Raw genomic sequence first — 18,441 nt, 5'->3', positions numbered from 1 at the left:
AAATCAATTGTTGGACCACGTGCGCTCTTTGCATCAGGCGAATAAAACTATAAAAAAGTGAATGCTGCCCGATCAATGATGGTTTTTTTCGTGGTGTTATAATCTGGTACTCGATGAGATTGAAGCAATAAATTACGTAGGCTCCGCTCTAGGTGAATCATATTTTTGAACATTGAAGACGAATAAGTAGGCAAAACCAGCATTAAAAAAGTTGTGTATGCGCTAATAAGCAACGCATGATCACATGATTTAGAGAAAGCCATGGCCTGTCAACGCAAGGCAACAACCAGCGCAACAGTAATGATGAGCAACACTACCACAGCTGCGCCTATGCCTAATATCAGCTTGGACATCAAAGTGCTTTTCCATAAAGATTTCAGGCAATTCTCTTCATCGGCATCATTCATACTGAGAACTGATTGATTTGCGGCATATCCTGTTGTTGTATCCTTATCGGTGGCAGGTACCGTATCTTGGCAAATACTATTCTTTCTGTGATGAGTAATATTTGCGTGGCAGAACTTCACCTGATACTCTCTTGATTGCATCATGCTCATCAACTCCTCAGCTCGCATACAGGGGCTAACGGCTGATATCACACCAGCATCACTCCATTTGTAGGGCCCCAACAAACCTTGGGTTTCCAAGCTCTTACAGTAATTACCCAAAACATCATTATGTCCTTCCACTATGGTGCAGAGTTCAAGAATTATTTCATTGTTCAGATACGGAGCTGGTTCTCCTACAGAATTATCTGCGCATGTCGTCTGCATAGGCTTTTTAAGCGTTGTCCATAGTCTGCTGGCTTGCTGGCCTAAAATAATTATCAAAATTTGAAACTCCTTTACATAGACCTATTAACTATACTTATATACGTATAGTTAATAGGTCTATGCTCCTTTACTAGTAAGATAACCGCTACTTACCAACACACCCATTTGTTATCCGGGGTCAAGGTCAATTGCCATTTTAGTTGTACCTTTTAGAAAACAGAACATAACTGACTGAAAAACAGGTCTCAAGGCTAAACCTTTACTGCCACAGATTTTATACTAAATGCGAAGGTCACATTGCAGCTGACCCTGTCTTAAACCTACTAAATGATGTAATGCGCTGCTCAATCTGTTTCATCACATCTTTACTAGTAACGTGTCCACTGGCCACCCTGTCACATAGCGTTTCCACCGCTTCGCTGCTCAACTTTAATCTCTCTAAATCTTCCCCATACTTCTCCTCATCCTCCTAAAATTGTATGTCACACAGATAACCTTGTGCCAAGAAAAAAGCCAGAAAACTAAAACTAGCTTGGAAGTTTTGAGTGACTCAGTCTCCGGTAGGTCTGTTAAAATGATTAGTTGACATAATTTCTGTTAGGCTATGTTTATCTCACCTGCAACAGAAAATTTTGAACACTTTGGCGGAGAAATCTGCTGCTGCTTTTGTCGAGTGGGAGCTGAAGAGTTCTTTTACCAACTGTGGCACTGGAGCCTGCTTCACCAGAGCGCATAAATTGTCGAATTTCAGGAAGGCTCTGCTGTCGACCTGATTTATCAGAACATTTGCAAGAGAACTGTAAGGTTATTTAGTCATCAGCTTACCATTCTGCATAACCCTATCAGTACTTACTATTCAATGCTCGTATATGTATATAAATTAGTTGCTTCTAGAAAACCTTGCGTCTCAAGAACTCTTACAAAATTATCCAATTATTTTCTAACAGAATTTTAAATGTTCCTGTCATATTTATGATATCACAATAAATCTGAAGTTTCTATCTACAATGATATCAATAAGAAATAGTGTTAATTATTTGTGAGTTACTAGTGTAGTTTATCATATTATGTCCTTCTACAAGAGCATGCGCTTGTGATTAATACTGCAATCTTTAGACTGCTAAAACAATATCTTGTATTTGCTCGAATTGCCATTATTTCTGTTTGCTCAGCCATTTTGAACACTAACCAGCAAAGTTGCAATGCTTTGCTAGCTATTATGTGAAAACAAATTTCACTAGCATTTCTTTTTGGAAATGTAATAAATTTTAGAATCTACATGTGAAGTTAAAAACCACAGGTTAATATTTTTCACTATGAAGGAAATTGTTATTTTTAGCTGGGCAACCTGGTCTCTATTGTTTGATTGTAATACTGAACATTCATTCTGTTACGATTACTCGTATTGTATGATGATGATACTACTTAGTGCTGTTGTATTTTTACACACCGTTGTCTTTAATTCTATTGACTAATCTAAATGTGTGATAATGCCTGAGAGGACACATCCACAAAAAATAAGATAAATTATCATTTTATGAAGATCTACTTCCTATGTATCTTTTGACAGAACTCTCTGCAATCACATTTTTTGATAAATCTTTTTTCTAATTCAGATACTTAGGCTACAAATGATCATATTTATAAATTAACATTGTAACATTAAACACTCTTTTTTAGACAATGATTAAAATAGCACATTGCATATTCATTAGCAGTATATTAATGTATTGTTGCATCTCAAAAAATTTCAAATGCATGTGGTTTTCTTTTGTTTTTATATATTCATAGATGCTCAGTTTGGCTGAAAGCACTCAAGGCTGATATGACAATTTAGTTTATTAAGATTGTTGGATGACTGATGTTTCTATTCTCGCGTACAAGATATCTGCAACATGATTCTATTTTGTACTTAAAAAATTTAAACTTTTACCAACAGAGATAGGATGTCTACCTCAACTTGATAGTTTCGAGTCTTTCTTGTATAAATTTTTGTTTTTGCCTTCGACGCCACATTGCATTACCTTTCTCTTTGTCACCAGATGTAAAGCATTTCTTCTATAAAATGATATTCGACTGCCCAATAATTGTATGTATATGCATTATATATATATTTATACTTTTATTGAACAGTTCATAACCATCCACATTTTATGCTCCATACAGACACAATCTTCATCACATACCTGACATGCATAAACATCTCTTTCACAAAATCGAATCCAATTCTACAAAATACTTACTGGACTGCGAGAGTCGGGTAGAATATGTTGAACTTCTGTTAAAGTGCCTCATTTCGATGACACTCGACAACTTTGCATACACAGATATATAGTGAGTAATAAGTCAAGACGGCAACACAAGTGGAGCACTAGCACTTGGTTTATACATAAACAAAGAGAACAGATGACAAGATAAAGTATATTGCTACACCAGTGAAGGGACGAGAAGAGATAACATCTCTACACTTCCTGCTTTAGGAAAGCCTATACTGTATAATATCTGCTGATGGGCACAGTTGATAACGAGAATAAAAAAAGCTTCAGTTTGACATACAGACCAGCTTTTGAATAATATCATGCCTTTGTAGATTATGTAAAAATGTCTAGCAGGTTGAATGAAAGGTTTATAACTGATAATAACACAGGCTTAAGCAATATTAGGTAAAATTAATACTTAGTCATCCAGCACCCACTAGCCCAAATACTACTAGCACCTACTATCATCGCCCAAGTACTAGCATAACAATGAAAACAACCTTTAATCAATTGTTTTTTATATTTACCGCTAAAATTACTGCATTTCATCAGTTCTAAAACATCACTAACGTTGAGATGTTTTAACCATAATCCTATTTTCTAATAGAGCAACACATCAGTAGAGTGTTGTGTTGTCTCAACAAAGATATCAAAAGAACTACAATTCAGACAAATTCAAATCATCACAAATTTCTTCATTATCTGAAACAAATCTGTCACATTGCGAGTATCTCAGGTAACTGTCCTGAGAACACAAATAGGAGGTGGGGTAGTTATCAGCTTTGAGACATCTGCTGCTCCAAAAACTCACTGTAGGCCTTACGCTGATCTAATTGATTAGGAACAAAGTGTCCACCGGGATGGTGCAAAACTACGGGATCTTGGAAGTGCTCAATTAATTCATTACCCATATCTGTAACAGAACGTGGCTGATAGAATGGCAAGTGAAGAACAACACTGTACTAAAATGCATATTTAGGATTGTTAGCTTCAAGTGAAGAATATAATGAAAAATAAACCTCCTAAGCGAAATATTCAAAGTTAGCTAAACACTTTTTACATAATTAGTTATAGCTTCAAAATTTAGATTAAAGCTATGATCTGGTTAGAAAATATCCTCCCCGTGTCTTTAACAGATCTCATGCTAATATTTGTCTTTACTGTGACTATAAATGTGCAACAACACACCGAGAACTATTTGTTAATGTTCATGGCAGACACAATTGAAAAAGTATGTATGATGCAATCTACCTCTAATCAAACATGCAGTACAGATGATACTTACCAAGGGGGATAACTTCATCAGCCTCGCCTATGCACAGAAGAGCCTTTGTTGAGCACTTTATATCTTTACTATAATATTTACGGTGAGGAGAGCATCGGCTTTTAAACCCAGCGAAGAGCATCACAAAAGAAACATCAAGAGAAATCTCTAAAATGACACAAATAAATGTGTGTAGGTCTTCTCTCGGTTACTAATCAAGGTGGTGAGTAAATAACTCATTTATACAAAGCTGGAATATTTTGGAGCATACAGAACTCGAGTACACCAGCCAGTGGTAGAACTTCAACCATAAAATGCTTGGGAACATACAGTACTCGAGTACACAAGCCAGTGATGGAACTTCAACCATAAAATACTTGGGAACATACAGTACTCGAGCACATATGCCAGTGATAAAACTTCAAACATAAAATACTTGGGAATATACAGTACTTGAGTACATACGCCAGTGATAGAACTTCAACCATAAAATACTTGGGAACATACAGTACTCGAGTACATACGCCAGTGATAGAACTTCAACCATAAAATACTTGGGAATATACAGTACTTGAGTACATACGCCAGTGATAGAACTTCAACCATAAAATACTTGGGAATATACAGTACTCGAGTACACAAGCCAGTGATAGAACTTAATCCATAAAGTACTTGAGAATATACAGTACTTGAGTACATACGCCAGTGATAGAACTTCAACCATAAAATACTTGAGAATATACAGTACTCGAGTACACAAGCCAGTGATAGAACTTCAACCATAAAATACTTGGGAACATACAGTACTTGAGTACATACGCCAGTGATAGAACTTCAACCATAAAATACTTGGGAATATACAGTACTCGAGTACACAAGCCAGTGATGGAACTTCAACCATAAAATACTTGGGAATATAAAGTACTCGAGTACACAAGCCAGTGATAGAACTTCAACCATAAAATACTTGGGAACATACAGTACTCGAGTACACAAGCCAGTGATAGAACTTCATCCATAAAATACTTGGGAACATACAGTACTTGAGTACATACGCCAGTGATAGAACTTCAACCATAAAATACTTGGGAACATACAGTACTTGAGTACATACACCAGTGATACTTGAACACAAGCATGGAACCATGTACTGTACAAAGGTCTAGGTCATTATATACATAACTAGTTACATATGTAATAAAAATATACAGTTTATATATATATATATATATATAATACAAATATACTGTGTACATATAAATATAGTAATTAGCAATACATGATCAAAAACTTGATAAAAAAGCATGCATAACTAGACATGCATGTAACTTCACCACATATACGTATATAACTGCATATCCAGTTTATCTACAATATTTAGTGAAATATGTTAATCAGCTTTATTGATATACAAATCTAAGATAGCACCTTTAGATTCTTTCATAGCACACAGCATAGACAAGAACGAGGCTCCTTGGCTGAAGGCCAGTATCCCATCAAATGGACCCTAAAGAAGAGCAGACAACCCTTAAATACTACTTTAACATGATTGAATTACTACATTCTATTGGAGATAACAATCTTTACTATCCAAAGAGGCGTGTCCATCCATTTGTCCATCCAAAGCCACACTTGGAGTGTTAGGAAAAAATGCATTGCACAATTGAACTCAGATATTTGGTGTAGCAGCCAGATGCATTACTAACTGAACTACTCGAGCCCCCTTGCCGCGCGTGGAATAATTGGGCAGATAACTATTACACATGATAATCTCTGATGGTGTACACGACTGTCAGCATACTAGTTCATATAATAGAGGAAGTATTGAAATTAATGTAAATAAATATAGTGACCTCGACTTACAATCACCTCAACACACAAATCTTACAGCATACGAGATAAACTTTGAAAAAATATTTGTCTCGACATGTAAAGTAAATTTTTGCTATTTTGTGAATCAGCACAGATATAGCTGTGGTGATAAAAGAATCAAGGCTTTTTAGAACAAAACAGAAAATAATAAAACGATATGGAAACTATCTTGGAATAAATTCTTTAAATAATCACTAAAACTGACTAGAAGTTATTGCGAGGAAGACAATGATGGTCATGTGAAAATAAGAAAGCTTGAAACTAGCGAAAATATGAAGGCTGGCAGTGACCTAAAAATCACATAAAAAATCATCTATAGATGAATTATATTAAAAATTTAAAAGTTCTGTTAATATAAATTCATTCAGTCTAACTTAGACTAGCTCCATATCTCAATCGGGACGTCTAACTATAAACTGTTCATCCCCAGTCTTTGAAAGCTCCACCATAGTATGTCTCAAAGGTAAAATTGATGTGATTTTTTTACTATAATTAGTTTTTATATAGTTTTATATAACAACATTTGTTTTAATGGTAGATATAATTATCTAAAGCATTTATTATTAAAGTTTGAGCTCCGGAATGAATTAAATAAAACACAATGTATTCTTTGTGAAAATTTTCTCCAACATACAAAGTTTGTAACAGACTGTCCAAATATTGGAGTGGATTAACTTTGTACATCTAGTTCGACTGTATATACATGTAAGTTTGACTGAACTCACATTTTCTTTAATGAACTTGAGGATATAGCCAACAGATTCAGCAAATCCCTGTTCAATATCGGAGTATTCTATTGCTTTATAGTAATTGTCCTCCCTTGAAAACCACCAACCTAGACTAGGGGCATGGCTCATTCCGCCACCTTGCTCAGCACAGACTTCGTGAGGAGCATCAATGAACACTGTGAATTTAGAAGACATAGCAATGTGATATTTGGCAGATGACGGTTACACATGAAGTTTTTATTCACTACCAATAAAACAATTTATACAGTAGACGCTCCTATTAACGTATACCTCATATAACGTAAATTCCAGATAATGTAAAAAGATTATGCAAAGTTTTTGCTTCGTACTACGTAAAAGATTCCACATAACATAAAGTGTCAAGTCGGGTGAGTTTTCAAATGCCATTTGAATGTTAATCTATCTTGCCACACTCACGAAAGGAAAACCGACATGAGTATACCCTTATATCTATCATATATATATGTACAACTTCCATGACATTCTAGTTCGTCGTGATAGATGGTCAGATGTGTCGACAAAACAGAGAATAGGGAGTAACAAGGAGCAATTGTTCATCAATACTTAAAGGCGATCGATTGGTGCAAGTGTTACAGTGTCGATCTACCAATCTGAATGCCTCGAGTTGGAGTATCGTCAAAAGTTCCTTTTTATTCAAACCTTGACCCCTGGGTAAAGATAGACAATAAACTGGTAATACTGCTTTTTTATAGTAAAAAATATTTGGTTGCTTTGCTTTATTGTAGACGTATAAAATATTTGTAATTAGTTTTACTTTGCAGAATAGACTTAGCTGTTTTGAAAGAATAAGCAAATTGTTAAAAATGCGCGTCTAGTATGTGCGCTCCCTTCGACTTATTGTAAAATAATCGCAATCATGGTCTATAAAACCAGTGAGATTGATCAGAAAAAGGAGAAAAATTGTTGATGCAAACCAATAATACTGCAGTTACGATACGACCCACATGTTAAAAGTTTAACTCCTGTTCTTCCTTTTTGCATGGCTAAAGGGGTGAGTTTGGAAAGAACTTGCAACGGATTAGGCAATTTACATGTATTTTACGGTGTCTATAACATTAAATTCCTTTAACATAAACGTTCCTGGAATGGATTATTCACGTTGTAGAAGTGCCTACTGTATTTACAAATCTGTATGCATTTCCTACTCCTTAATACAAGGCTTAAAATATTGCTTATCATCCCTTATTCATCGCTTTTAATATTATTCAAAGGAAATTAATCATAAATGTGTAGTTAGAGCATCAAAACAGTGCTATTCAGAGCTCACATAAACCTAGGAATCAAATTCAAACTAAACTTCATCACCCTATTTAACTTACCAAAATCAGCATACTTTTTGAGAGACTTTCGAAAAGAGCCAGTCTTTTCCCGAAAGGCGTAACCATGCTGTCTATAAACAAAGGAATAACCTTCATTTGATTAATAACAATAATAATAACATACATGTTTTGATAACAACTGATTGCTAGACTAAATGAATAAACAAAGTGCTTACCTATAGCCGTGAAGGCATAAAATCTAAAACAGAAATAATGACAATTAGAGCAGATACAAGGTATTGTTTTAGCTGTCTAAAGATTGCAGTACTAATCATAAGCGCATGTTCTTGTAGAAGGACATAATATGATAAACTAAACTAGTAACTCACAAATAATTATCGCTACTTCTTATTGATATCATTGAAGATAGAAACTTCAGACTTATTGTGATATCATAAATATTTATTTAAATCATATTATCATTATTTTAAATCACTATTCAAAAATATTCAAGTTATTTAAATTTATGAGCAGCAATTGTGATCACAGATAATCTTTCACAAATGATCTCAAGCCAGAAATGTAATAATAGCTGTCATCATAAAAACATATTACAGTATTCATTATTTTTAGAGTCAGGAAAGCCCTATGAAGCAGTAGTCAATTTCGGCGAGGAAAAACACAGCTCTTTGCACTCCTCCATATATTTATTAAAGGCTTTTTTCTGGACTGACTTGAGTGGAATGCCGTGACCTCCAGGATGATAGAGCACCTGCATGTTTGAGAAGTGGCCAATCACTTCCTCACTTCGTTCTACAAATATGTTAAATTACGTGTTATGAGCAATTTTGCCAGCATCATAGAAAAGATGCAGTTCAGGTATCAATCAGTCAGTTTTTGTACACATGTATGTAGAAAAGCATGATTACGTTGAGGAGGTTGTACACTATGCCAGAGCCCACTATACGTACATACATATTTAGCAATGAATTATTGTATTTATATGTGTATTGCAGGTCTACATATTTATAATCCATGTATATTATATGGCCAAAAATTGTCATTACAAAGAACTAGATATAAATATAAAGTACAACATTGAATATACTTATTATATACTGTACTATTTAAAGACTAGGTGAATGCCCAGCATTGCACAGGTAATAAAAACAACTTATAAACAGTGGCAGGTAATGTAGTTACCACTGACTAATTTTCTTTATTCAATGAATTTGAGTAACTTAAGCTAGTAATTTAAGCTAGCCATAATTAACTTATTAGCTAGTTAATTAACTTACTACGTATAATGAAAGCCTTGCTTGTAATTGTGCTGATACATTGCTTATACTTGTACATTGCGATGATCTCATTGATAATGAGATCATCGCAATGTACTTCTAGCATGCGTATTTTAATCGATGTAATGAATCTGACCACAATTAATCCATTGTATAGAAAGGTAGCCGGTTAGCTTAGTGAATACCAGACCTAGAGGTTGTAAGCTCACTTCCACTGCAAAGTGGGTTTTTCGCTCCTATAACTTTATTTCTATAACTGGACACACGCACAACAGACTGACAAACACTGAGATTTATATATATACATGTAGCTTAACTTAATGAATATCACATTGTCATTGTGTGTGCCTGTTAGTCTGTATAAACATGAATTTTTACATGTTTGGCCGACTTCATCTCAACTTCAAACCTATATGCTCCATGCCTTCTGCCAGGTCACCGAAAATGTTTGGTTTCAAATATCCATCTGGTTTCTGAGAACCAGCCACACTGAGGAAAATTGCCCACAGTGAATGGCGGCCATATATTGCTGTCATGAAAGCTGTGTAGCAATTTGCTTTGAAAATCTACACGCGTGCTGCAGGCTATCTGATTAAAACTGAAAGAAATCCCGGTCAACAGTTGGCTCGTTTCAACTAAACAAACATGTAACATCACACTATTGTTTCGCCTAAACACACTGTAACTTCACACCATTTTGTTTAATTTAAACACCCCGATTGGCGAACACCGTAGACTATCCCTCATTTAATTTACTTGTTTTATGTCACATTATGATTGGAAAGTGAAGGCTTCATTTCATATTAACGAAAATTTCAAAAAGTTGTCACTGGTTCTCTTCGAGTCGAGCACTTTTCAGTGGGTATAACAGGATGAGCATTAACATAATCCATTATTGTTAATTCAAATTCACTGGTTAAATGCTAGTAAACAACAGGTAAATTTTGAGCTAAAGTTTACAGTGATCCAAATCGGGAGAAGGTACATGTATTTAACTTAGCCTGCAATATTGCGTACATTTTTATAATTAATGCAAACTGAAAGAAAAAAAAAACAATGTGGTTTGCAAACCTTTAGGTAATACATTATCAGTTTCTCCTATTGCCAAGAGACACTTTATATCTCCTAGAAGCAATTTAGACTTTTCCAAGCTTGCATATGCATGTTTTTCATTTGCAATATCGCCGAGTTTCTGCTGTTCCCTTGCTATGTCAGGAAGCTCTTGTCGTTCGTTCAAGTAGCCCGAAAACACCTGTTGTTCTTTTGCACTATCATTAGATGCCAGCTGTTCCTTTGCACCATCTAGGAGCACCCGCTGTTCTTTTGCATGATTGTGGAGCACCTGATGTTCCTTCCCATCATCTAAGAGCACTTGCTGTTTCCTTGCATCATCCAGGGACACCTGATGTTCCTTCCCATCATCTAAGAGCACTTGCTGTCCCCTTGCATCATCCAGGGACACTTGATGTTCCTTCATAGAATTTAACAGCACCTGTTGCTCCTTCGCATTGCTGAAGAGCATCTTCTGTTCCTTTGCATTGCTGAATAGCACCTGCTGTTGCTTTGCATCACTGAGGAGCACCTGCTGGTCTATAGCACTGTCAATAAACTCAGGATGCTCTCTTGCATTAACAGCAGGTAGTTGTTGTACACTTTGTTCATCCAGTAGCTGTGCCTCTTTCCAACCACCGCTATCTAATGATGTCCATATAGTCACCAACTCATTGTGGTACTGGTTTATGAAACCTGCCACTAACAGCATGAAGGATATACTTGAAGCAGCACCATGTTCTACAATGCATAACAGTAACTTAAGCATATTGTATAAAAATAAATTCATATTTGATTATTTTGACATTTCTATAAGCAATTTCAGTACAATAATCCATCCTACTTCGCAGCTTCAACTGTTGTGGCTTCATCTGTACAGTATATGTATACACAGTGACGGTCTCTATGGGATGAATGGGAGAGCACAGTCTATTGATATGAAAGTCCTCCAGCAATGAGGTAGCTTATGCCAGTGATAAAAACCAAATTTCTACCAAAATTGCACGAGACTACTTTCCAACTAATGAACTGAATTTGACCATCTCTCCTCCATCTACAGAGTATCGACAACAAGCGCTATTCGTCATTGCGCTATCCTGACACTAAATAGCTTGGGAATAATTTAAAATTGACTTTGCTGCTTTAATTTTCGCCCCAATCATGCTCCGCCATTCAATGCTCGTTAATCTCTCACAGATTTCAGTATTATATATATATAATGTGCTATACACGTATGCCACGTGTAGAAGGACATGCACTTACTGTACTTGCATGTATAATAATTGTGAACGTTTACAAAACAGTTTAATTTCTCTGAAATGTTAAAATTAAAGCTCATACTTAAAACAATTTAGTTTATCTTTTGAGGAAACTTCCATTTTGTAGGCGAGTCCAGATCCACCTGTTTAATTTCCATTTCACAGGTGGATATGGAACATAACCCATGTGAAGTAAAAGAGAATACCATATACAAAACCCTATGAAGCCCTGTTAATAAAATATTGACTAACATCATGACAGCAAAATAAAGCATTGACTAATACGTATTCAGGAGGTGGCAGCATGTGCGGTAGGGAATGTTATCAGACTCGTGCTTTGAGGTAATGTACTCATGCTTTGAGGTAATGTACTCATGCTTTGAGGTAATGTACTCGTGCTTTGAGGTAATGTAATCATGTTTTCAAGTAATGTACTCGTGCTTTGAGGTAATGTACTCGTGTTTTGAAGTAATGTACTCGTGCTGCGAGATAATGTACTCGTGCTTTGAGGTAATGTACTCGTGCTTTGAGGTAATGTACTCGTGTTTTGAAGTAATGTACTCATGCTTTAAGGTAATGTACTCGTGTTTTGAAGTAATGCACTCGTGCTTTGAAGTAACGTACTCATGCTTTGAGGTAATGTACTCTTGCTTCGAGGTAATGTACTCATGCTTTGAGGTAATGTACTCGTGCTTCGAGGTAATGTACTCGTGCTTCGAGGTAATGTACTCGTGCTTCGAGGTAATGTACTCGTGCTTCGAGGTAATGTACTCATGCTTCGAGGTAATGTACTCGTGCTTCGAGGTAACGTACTCGTGCTTCGAGGTAATGTACTCGTGCTTCGAGATAATGTACTCGTGCTTCGAGGTAATGTACTCGTGCTTCGAGGTAATGTACTCGTGCTTCGAGGTAATGTACTCGTGCTTCGAGGTAATGTACTCGTGCTTCGAGGTAATGTACTCGTGCTTTGAAGTAATGTACTCGTGCAAGAATTTATTTGCTTTTACTGTTAAGAAGGTAGAGAAATGTTCCGCAAGTCTGGTAGTCCTAACATTTGCACCCTGCCACAGCTACTCACAGCACTATTGTATTTTGAAGATGGGCTTTTTGCAGCATCATTTGATGCACACAAACAGGCAAATATAAAAAGGTTTGGTATTTCAATAGAGCCTTTTCTATGACGTTTATCCATTGATGAAGAGATCCAACAAATGATTCTTTCGAGGTATGAAAAGTCATCTCTGAAGACTTAATATGTTGTTAGCTATATCCAGTTTACATTAAAACCAATGTATTGTAATTCTCATTTTGACATTTTATCTCAGTTTTTTTAAATAAATAAAATTTAATTTAACATTATTTTACTTTCAAATAATGAAACCTTGAAAACTGATTACTGTGTAACCTTAAAACATAAATAATCCAACACTGTATATTAAAAGCAATAAACAATCAGAATAGGTTAACTATAATGCTATATGTACATTTTACTTGGTGGTTTATTAGGTTAAAACATACATTATTTTGATTTTGTCCTGCCGACCAGCTGATGAAATATGGCTACCAGTGATTTTCTTTAGATCTATAGAAATCAGCCTGCAATTATTCGAAGAAGTAGCTAGTCAAATGAGTATTATGGAAATGGACTTATTAAAACCCTACGAACACGAGGAATAGACACTTATGATGTTCTGAAATGAATGCTGAAGTGATGCCATGACCTCCTAATGCTAAGAAACAGTAACCATATAAACAAACCCTTTAAAGACATCTGCGCTGAATAGGTCACAGCCATGCTTGCACCTTGACTGAATCCTAGAATGCCATGAAAGGGTCCCTACAAGAAGCAACCACACCGCTGTATGAAACAGAACTCTGTAAAGCATGAATTTGAAAAAATTATATAAGAACTACACAATGAACAGACAACGCAACAGAATATATAACCTGTTTAATAATAGTAGCCTTAATATGTTCAATAGACCTCTGGATTCCTGACTCAAGCACATGCTTGTCCTTGAACCACCAGGTCCGTAGTGCCTGAGGATTCCCACTAGCATCAATGGTATTTTCCTCAAGAGCATGAGGTGCATCGATTAGAACTACAATAGTTATACAATGGACTTAGCAAAATAACGCTGACCTTCGCATCTGTAAATGGAGATAATTTTATGGTTGCGGAGCTGATGAAGCTATGGTATAGCTCGGTAAAAATAATTGAGACTACCAACATCACCAAACGGCAGGAAAACCACTTTGTTGTGTTTAGCTTGAAATGAGCTATACAGCTTTGGTAATTATATAATCCTTTTATCCATTCTAAGCTTACTTATATACAATAACCCTCTTATTTCAGTAGAATAGAAACTAGGCTCCTTTTGAGCATGAGCCATCATTTTAACACTCGGAACTAATTTCTAGGCTTTCACAATTAATAAACATGTAAGTTTATGTAGAAGCATACAAAGAGAAGCATTGATGACTCGATTCATTCTGCTTACTGAAAATAGAGAATTGAGTTGTTGATTCCTCTAAGGTGACAGTAAAGAGCCGATTCAATTCTTACTGGTAGGATGCTCTGAGTCAATTCAATTCTACACTAAGTAAAAGATACCATAGAATCAATTCAATTCATTCGTGAGTTGAGCCTCAAAGCTTGCTTGAGCGAGCGTGTTAACTCGAGTGCCCATCTCTGGTACTGACTAGTAAATGGCATACATACTAAGGAATAGGTTTGTTATACATGTGTATTTCTCTTTAAATCTTGATATATGATAAATTAGCCCACTGTAACTGCATGTACAGTGACAAAGGCATATTCAGATGGCGCCATCAAAGCTGAATTGCAAATGATGGGTAAAAAACACAATACTTTTTTTGTAACAAGACGATATGAAAATTTATTTTAAATTAAAATCACTAATATAAAAGTCAAATGTTGCCAATTCCTGGTCTTTTCAGAAGATCTAAAAGCACATTTAGAATAAGATTATCATAAGAATAAGCATTATCTGATTGAAGTAACAAAACAGCCCTCTAAATCAATAACATACCAAAGTCTGCATGTTTCTTCATCGCTGAACGGAAAGCTCCAGTTTTTACATGGAAAACGTCTGCATTTTGTCTGTAAAACAGCCAACAAGAGCTACAATCATAGCATCTCTTTAGACAAATTTAACCTTTATTTGTGTTCATTCATGCAATATATAAACTAAAGTAGTATAATCAAATTTTCAACTTACTGTTTTTAGTAACTTACCTGTATCCGTGCAGACATAGTATCTGTAACACAGGAGCATTCTCTTCATAAATGTTTACCAAAATGACAGTAACAATCCCAATCATAATAAGTGAAATGTAGTCATTATATCCTCAGGGTACTGACTATAGTTCGACAATATAGTAAGACTAGCCAACTGCGCAGCATAACAGAATAATTACATAAACAAATTGAGTAATTTACTTGGGAATCTAGCTCTTCACTAAAATAATACCAGCGTTTTGGGCTAGCTTAACAACTATTACGCGTAACAGTCAACAGTGCTAGTTATTACACTGAGCAAGCGCTTTAGGTGTGAGTATTTTAACCAATGTAATGATTATTTGCCCAATGAATCCATTGCATTCTGGGTAGCTTAATGGTTAAGTTGTCGCCTTTAGATTTGGAGGTCCTGAGATTAAATACAGTGCCATGCAGATTTTTCATTGCTAGATTTTGAATGCTATAACTGGACACAGGGTTTAAGGCAAACAATGAGATTTATAGATATGCCTTACTCAACGACAGTACTCTTTTGCTCCTTTATCACACCCACGATATATCGTGCGGGATGAGATTGACAAAGAAGCAATTGCAGAAAAGTGCATAAAACTTTTATAAACATGACAAGCCATAATTTCATGGCGAATTAGTTAATTAGCAACTCACACAAACAACCACCATTGACGAAATAACGTGTGTGATGGAAATGCTTAAATCTACTGCATAAACGTATGAGTTCCTTGCGTCTGAGATATGGCTGTAAGATATGGTTTATAAACTGGCTTGATCATTTAGGTAAAAATCATTTAGGTAATAGTTTTTTCAGCTAGCCAACATTAAAATAGGAAACAACTAAACAATAAACAGTCACGTTTTGCAGCAGCTATTTAAACATGTATATTGTTTTATGAATGAATGATTAAACTGTTTGTCGCGTTTTCATATGTACATGCTCATAGATACTGCAAATTAAATGATACATCTTATAACTTTTGTAATGCTGAAAACACCAAAGGAATAGGCCATGCCTATGAATGTTTGAAACATCAGCACTTAAGGGAATTATTTAGTTCGGACATATACCAGCACATATGAACTATGTCTATGGTGACCAATGATGTTGCATGTATTAAGACTTCAGGCAGATAACATATATTTTTGCACAGACACTTCTTGACAATTGCATAAAGGAACAATAGTTTTTTGGTGTTTTTAGCGGATTCATATTGGATACATTATATAAGAGTGCACAAATATGGTACTGAACGCACCAATGCATTCATTGGTCTTTTCCAACGATGACAATGAAAGACATTACAAAATGTTGGAGTTGAAATTATTGGATTAAATAGTGATCCCTTTCTTTTGGCATGTAATGAAAAACATTATTTTGCTAATGATTACCAATTCAAATAAAAAGTTATCCATATATCAGAATAGCAAGGCTGATAATAAAAGTATCTAGAACATAACTTTTGAATCCACATGAGACTGTTTGCCAACAGCAAAAATGAAGATTAAACCACTCGGCTAAAAAAAATCATCATTTATGTAAAAGTTTAAGCTGTTTAACCTATAACAAACTTTGACACTTATGGCAGAGAATATCCCATAGTCCTAAGCAAATGTCAGTAAGGTTTGCAGTAAACTTCAATTTCAAACTTCAAACACTTTCAAAAAGTAATGTTGAGATGATAAGTCAACAGACATGCATTACTAGAAACTGTTGTGAAAGTTCATACGACCGACTTATTAACCAATCCGAGCCTCCCATTCAAACTCGAGCAAACAGTAAAGGACTACCATCATCCGTACATGCCACTAAAAGTGAATACTTTAACAGCTTTCTACCTAAAACCATAAGAGACATCAAAAATCCTACAAATAACCACCCAGCTAGAGCACTATAAACTCATATAGCAAGTTAAGCTCGCACTACTGACAAACATTAAACTCAATTACTCGAAAATTGAAAACCACTGACAAAATAAATGAAATCATATGAGGCACACCACTTCCAACATTAAGTGGTCTAGTGTGAAGACAACAACTACGAGGTAATACGAGAATGAGCATATGCTATCACGAAAGCTAAAAAAGTACTAAAATAAAAAACTCATACAGTGCAAAGATTTGTTACTCAGTGACTAAGCCGCTCAAAGTCAAGTTACCAATTAATAAAGAGTTTTGTCCTACAAAACAATGCTCTGTGATAAGTGTAGGTTTTTGTAAAGGTTACAATCGTTGTTAAACATGTGAAAAATTATGTGCACACACGTAAGCCAACTTGAAGATCTAATTGCTTATTTAAAATCTTAAAATGTTTACTAGATTTATAACTATTATAATAGATGAAGCTAGTGTAAACTAAGCACGCGCATTTTGAGTGAGAGACGTCATATAAACAACTTACTTTGAGCTTTTTGTTAGCAGCCATTTACACAAATAGCTAGCAGATTACGTAAATAATAATTATGTTTAGAGTTTTTGAATAGCAACAGTTTGTGGTCGTTTCAAAATCTGTGAACCGAGATCGGAGACTAGCGAATATTAAAAACACTTTGCAAGGCTATGAATAAATAACTCAGAATGGCCACGCTGTATACTGTTTGAGAGGGCTCAAAGATTTCGGTTGTAAAAACGGTGCGGGGCGAGTCGTATAGCTTCACAGCTGTGAAACTACACGGCTCTGGGTGCGGGTTTTCGGTCTTTTATTTTATACATTGAGGGAAATAAACAAATCTCTGCAGGCAAGGGAAGCTTATTACAATTGCAAAAAATGGTGTAATGTTAAATACAAAATCGACAAGATAAATAACAAGCATAAACAAATAATACCAAGAATAAACATACCTACCTACATGTGAACGTATTCTAGATTTGAGGCCAAACAAAACTCCGGGTGTTTAGGTTTGACAAGAGCAGATAACTACCGTTTAATTATGAACATTATTGCAATGAAGAAGCAGTAATGAAACACCCAAACTCTTTACAGATATCACCATGGCTAGTGACTAGACCTTTCGTGGATTTTAATAAATTTCTATTATTGCTAAAAAAAATTTGCATTCATGTACATCTCCAGAATATATTTTGTCGTCTTTTGCAGAATAACACTTTAGGAACAAAATTATATTGGCCTATATTATGTTGTTATGTGTGATATTTAAGGAATATACTCACTTGAGCACCACACTAACATTAATGATTAATTAACACTGCTTCACTTCAATCTAAACTATGCTTATATGGTTGGTTGCGTAAGGCTAGCCAAGGGCTAGCCACCTTGCTTGTTATGGTTGTTAAGAGTGGAGAGTTCAACTTATAGGACTTGACCCAAATCTTTAGTGCAAGTCTAACTATGCTAAGCCTCAGA

The 18,441-nt window shown here is 35.3% G+C and overlaps 3 protein-coding genes across 3 annotated transcripts; all 3 read right to left on the bottom strand.

Moving 5' to 3' along the window:
- Positions 1-145: 145 nt before the first annotated feature.
- Positions 146-3,129, bottom strand: LOC137385935 (uncharacterized). Its single transcript, XM_068072555.1, has 4 exons — positions 3,017-3,129; positions 1,391-1,542; positions 1,098-1,242; positions 146-814 (listed from the first exon to the last, which is right to left on the bottom strand). The coding sequence occupies exons 1-4, from the start codon at positions 3,066-3,068 to the stop codon at positions 270-272; spliced, it is 894 nt and encodes a 297-aa protein (XP_067928656.1). The 5' UTR covers positions 3,069-3,129; the 3' UTR covers positions 146-269.
- An 8-nt stretch (positions 3,130-3,137) lies between these two features.
- On the bottom strand, positions 3,138-17,558 carry LOC137402523 (esterase CBG03338-like). Its single transcript, XM_068089026.1, has 7 exons — positions 17,479-17,558; positions 8,433-8,455; positions 8,257-8,327; positions 6,893-7,071; positions 5,724-5,802; positions 4,317-4,463; positions 3,138-3,944 (listed from the first exon to the last, which is right to left on the bottom strand). Exons 1-7 carry the CDS (start codon positions 17,500-17,502, stop codon positions 3,808-3,810), a joined length of 660 nt encoding a protein of 219 aa, XP_067945127.1. The 5' UTR covers positions 17,503-17,558; the 3' UTR covers positions 3,138-3,807.
- On the bottom strand, positions 8,514-15,852 carry LOC137385934 (uncharacterized). The gene is made up of 6 exons (XM_068072554.1): positions 15,063-15,852; positions 14,857-14,927; positions 13,751-13,905; positions 13,562-13,640; positions 10,566-11,285; positions 8,514-9,009 (listed from the first exon to the last, which is right to left on the bottom strand). The coding sequence occupies exons 1-6, from the start codon at positions 15,146-15,148 to the stop codon at positions 8,843-8,845; spliced, it is 1,278 nt and encodes a 425-aa protein (XP_067928655.1). The 5' UTR covers positions 15,149-15,852; the 3' UTR covers positions 8,514-8,842.
- Positions 17,559-18,441: the final 883 nt, after the last annotated feature.

The sequence above is a fragment of the Watersipora subatra genome, chromosome 1 (genome assembly GCF_963576615.1).
Source record: "Watersipora subatra chromosome 1, tzWatSuba1.1, whole genome shotgun sequence".
In the NCBI taxonomy this organism is placed as follows: domain Eukaryota; kingdom Metazoa; phylum Bryozoa; class Gymnolaemata; order Cheilostomatida; family Watersiporidae; genus Watersipora; species Watersipora subatra.
This window is presented reverse-complemented; position numbering and strand designations above follow the sequence as displayed.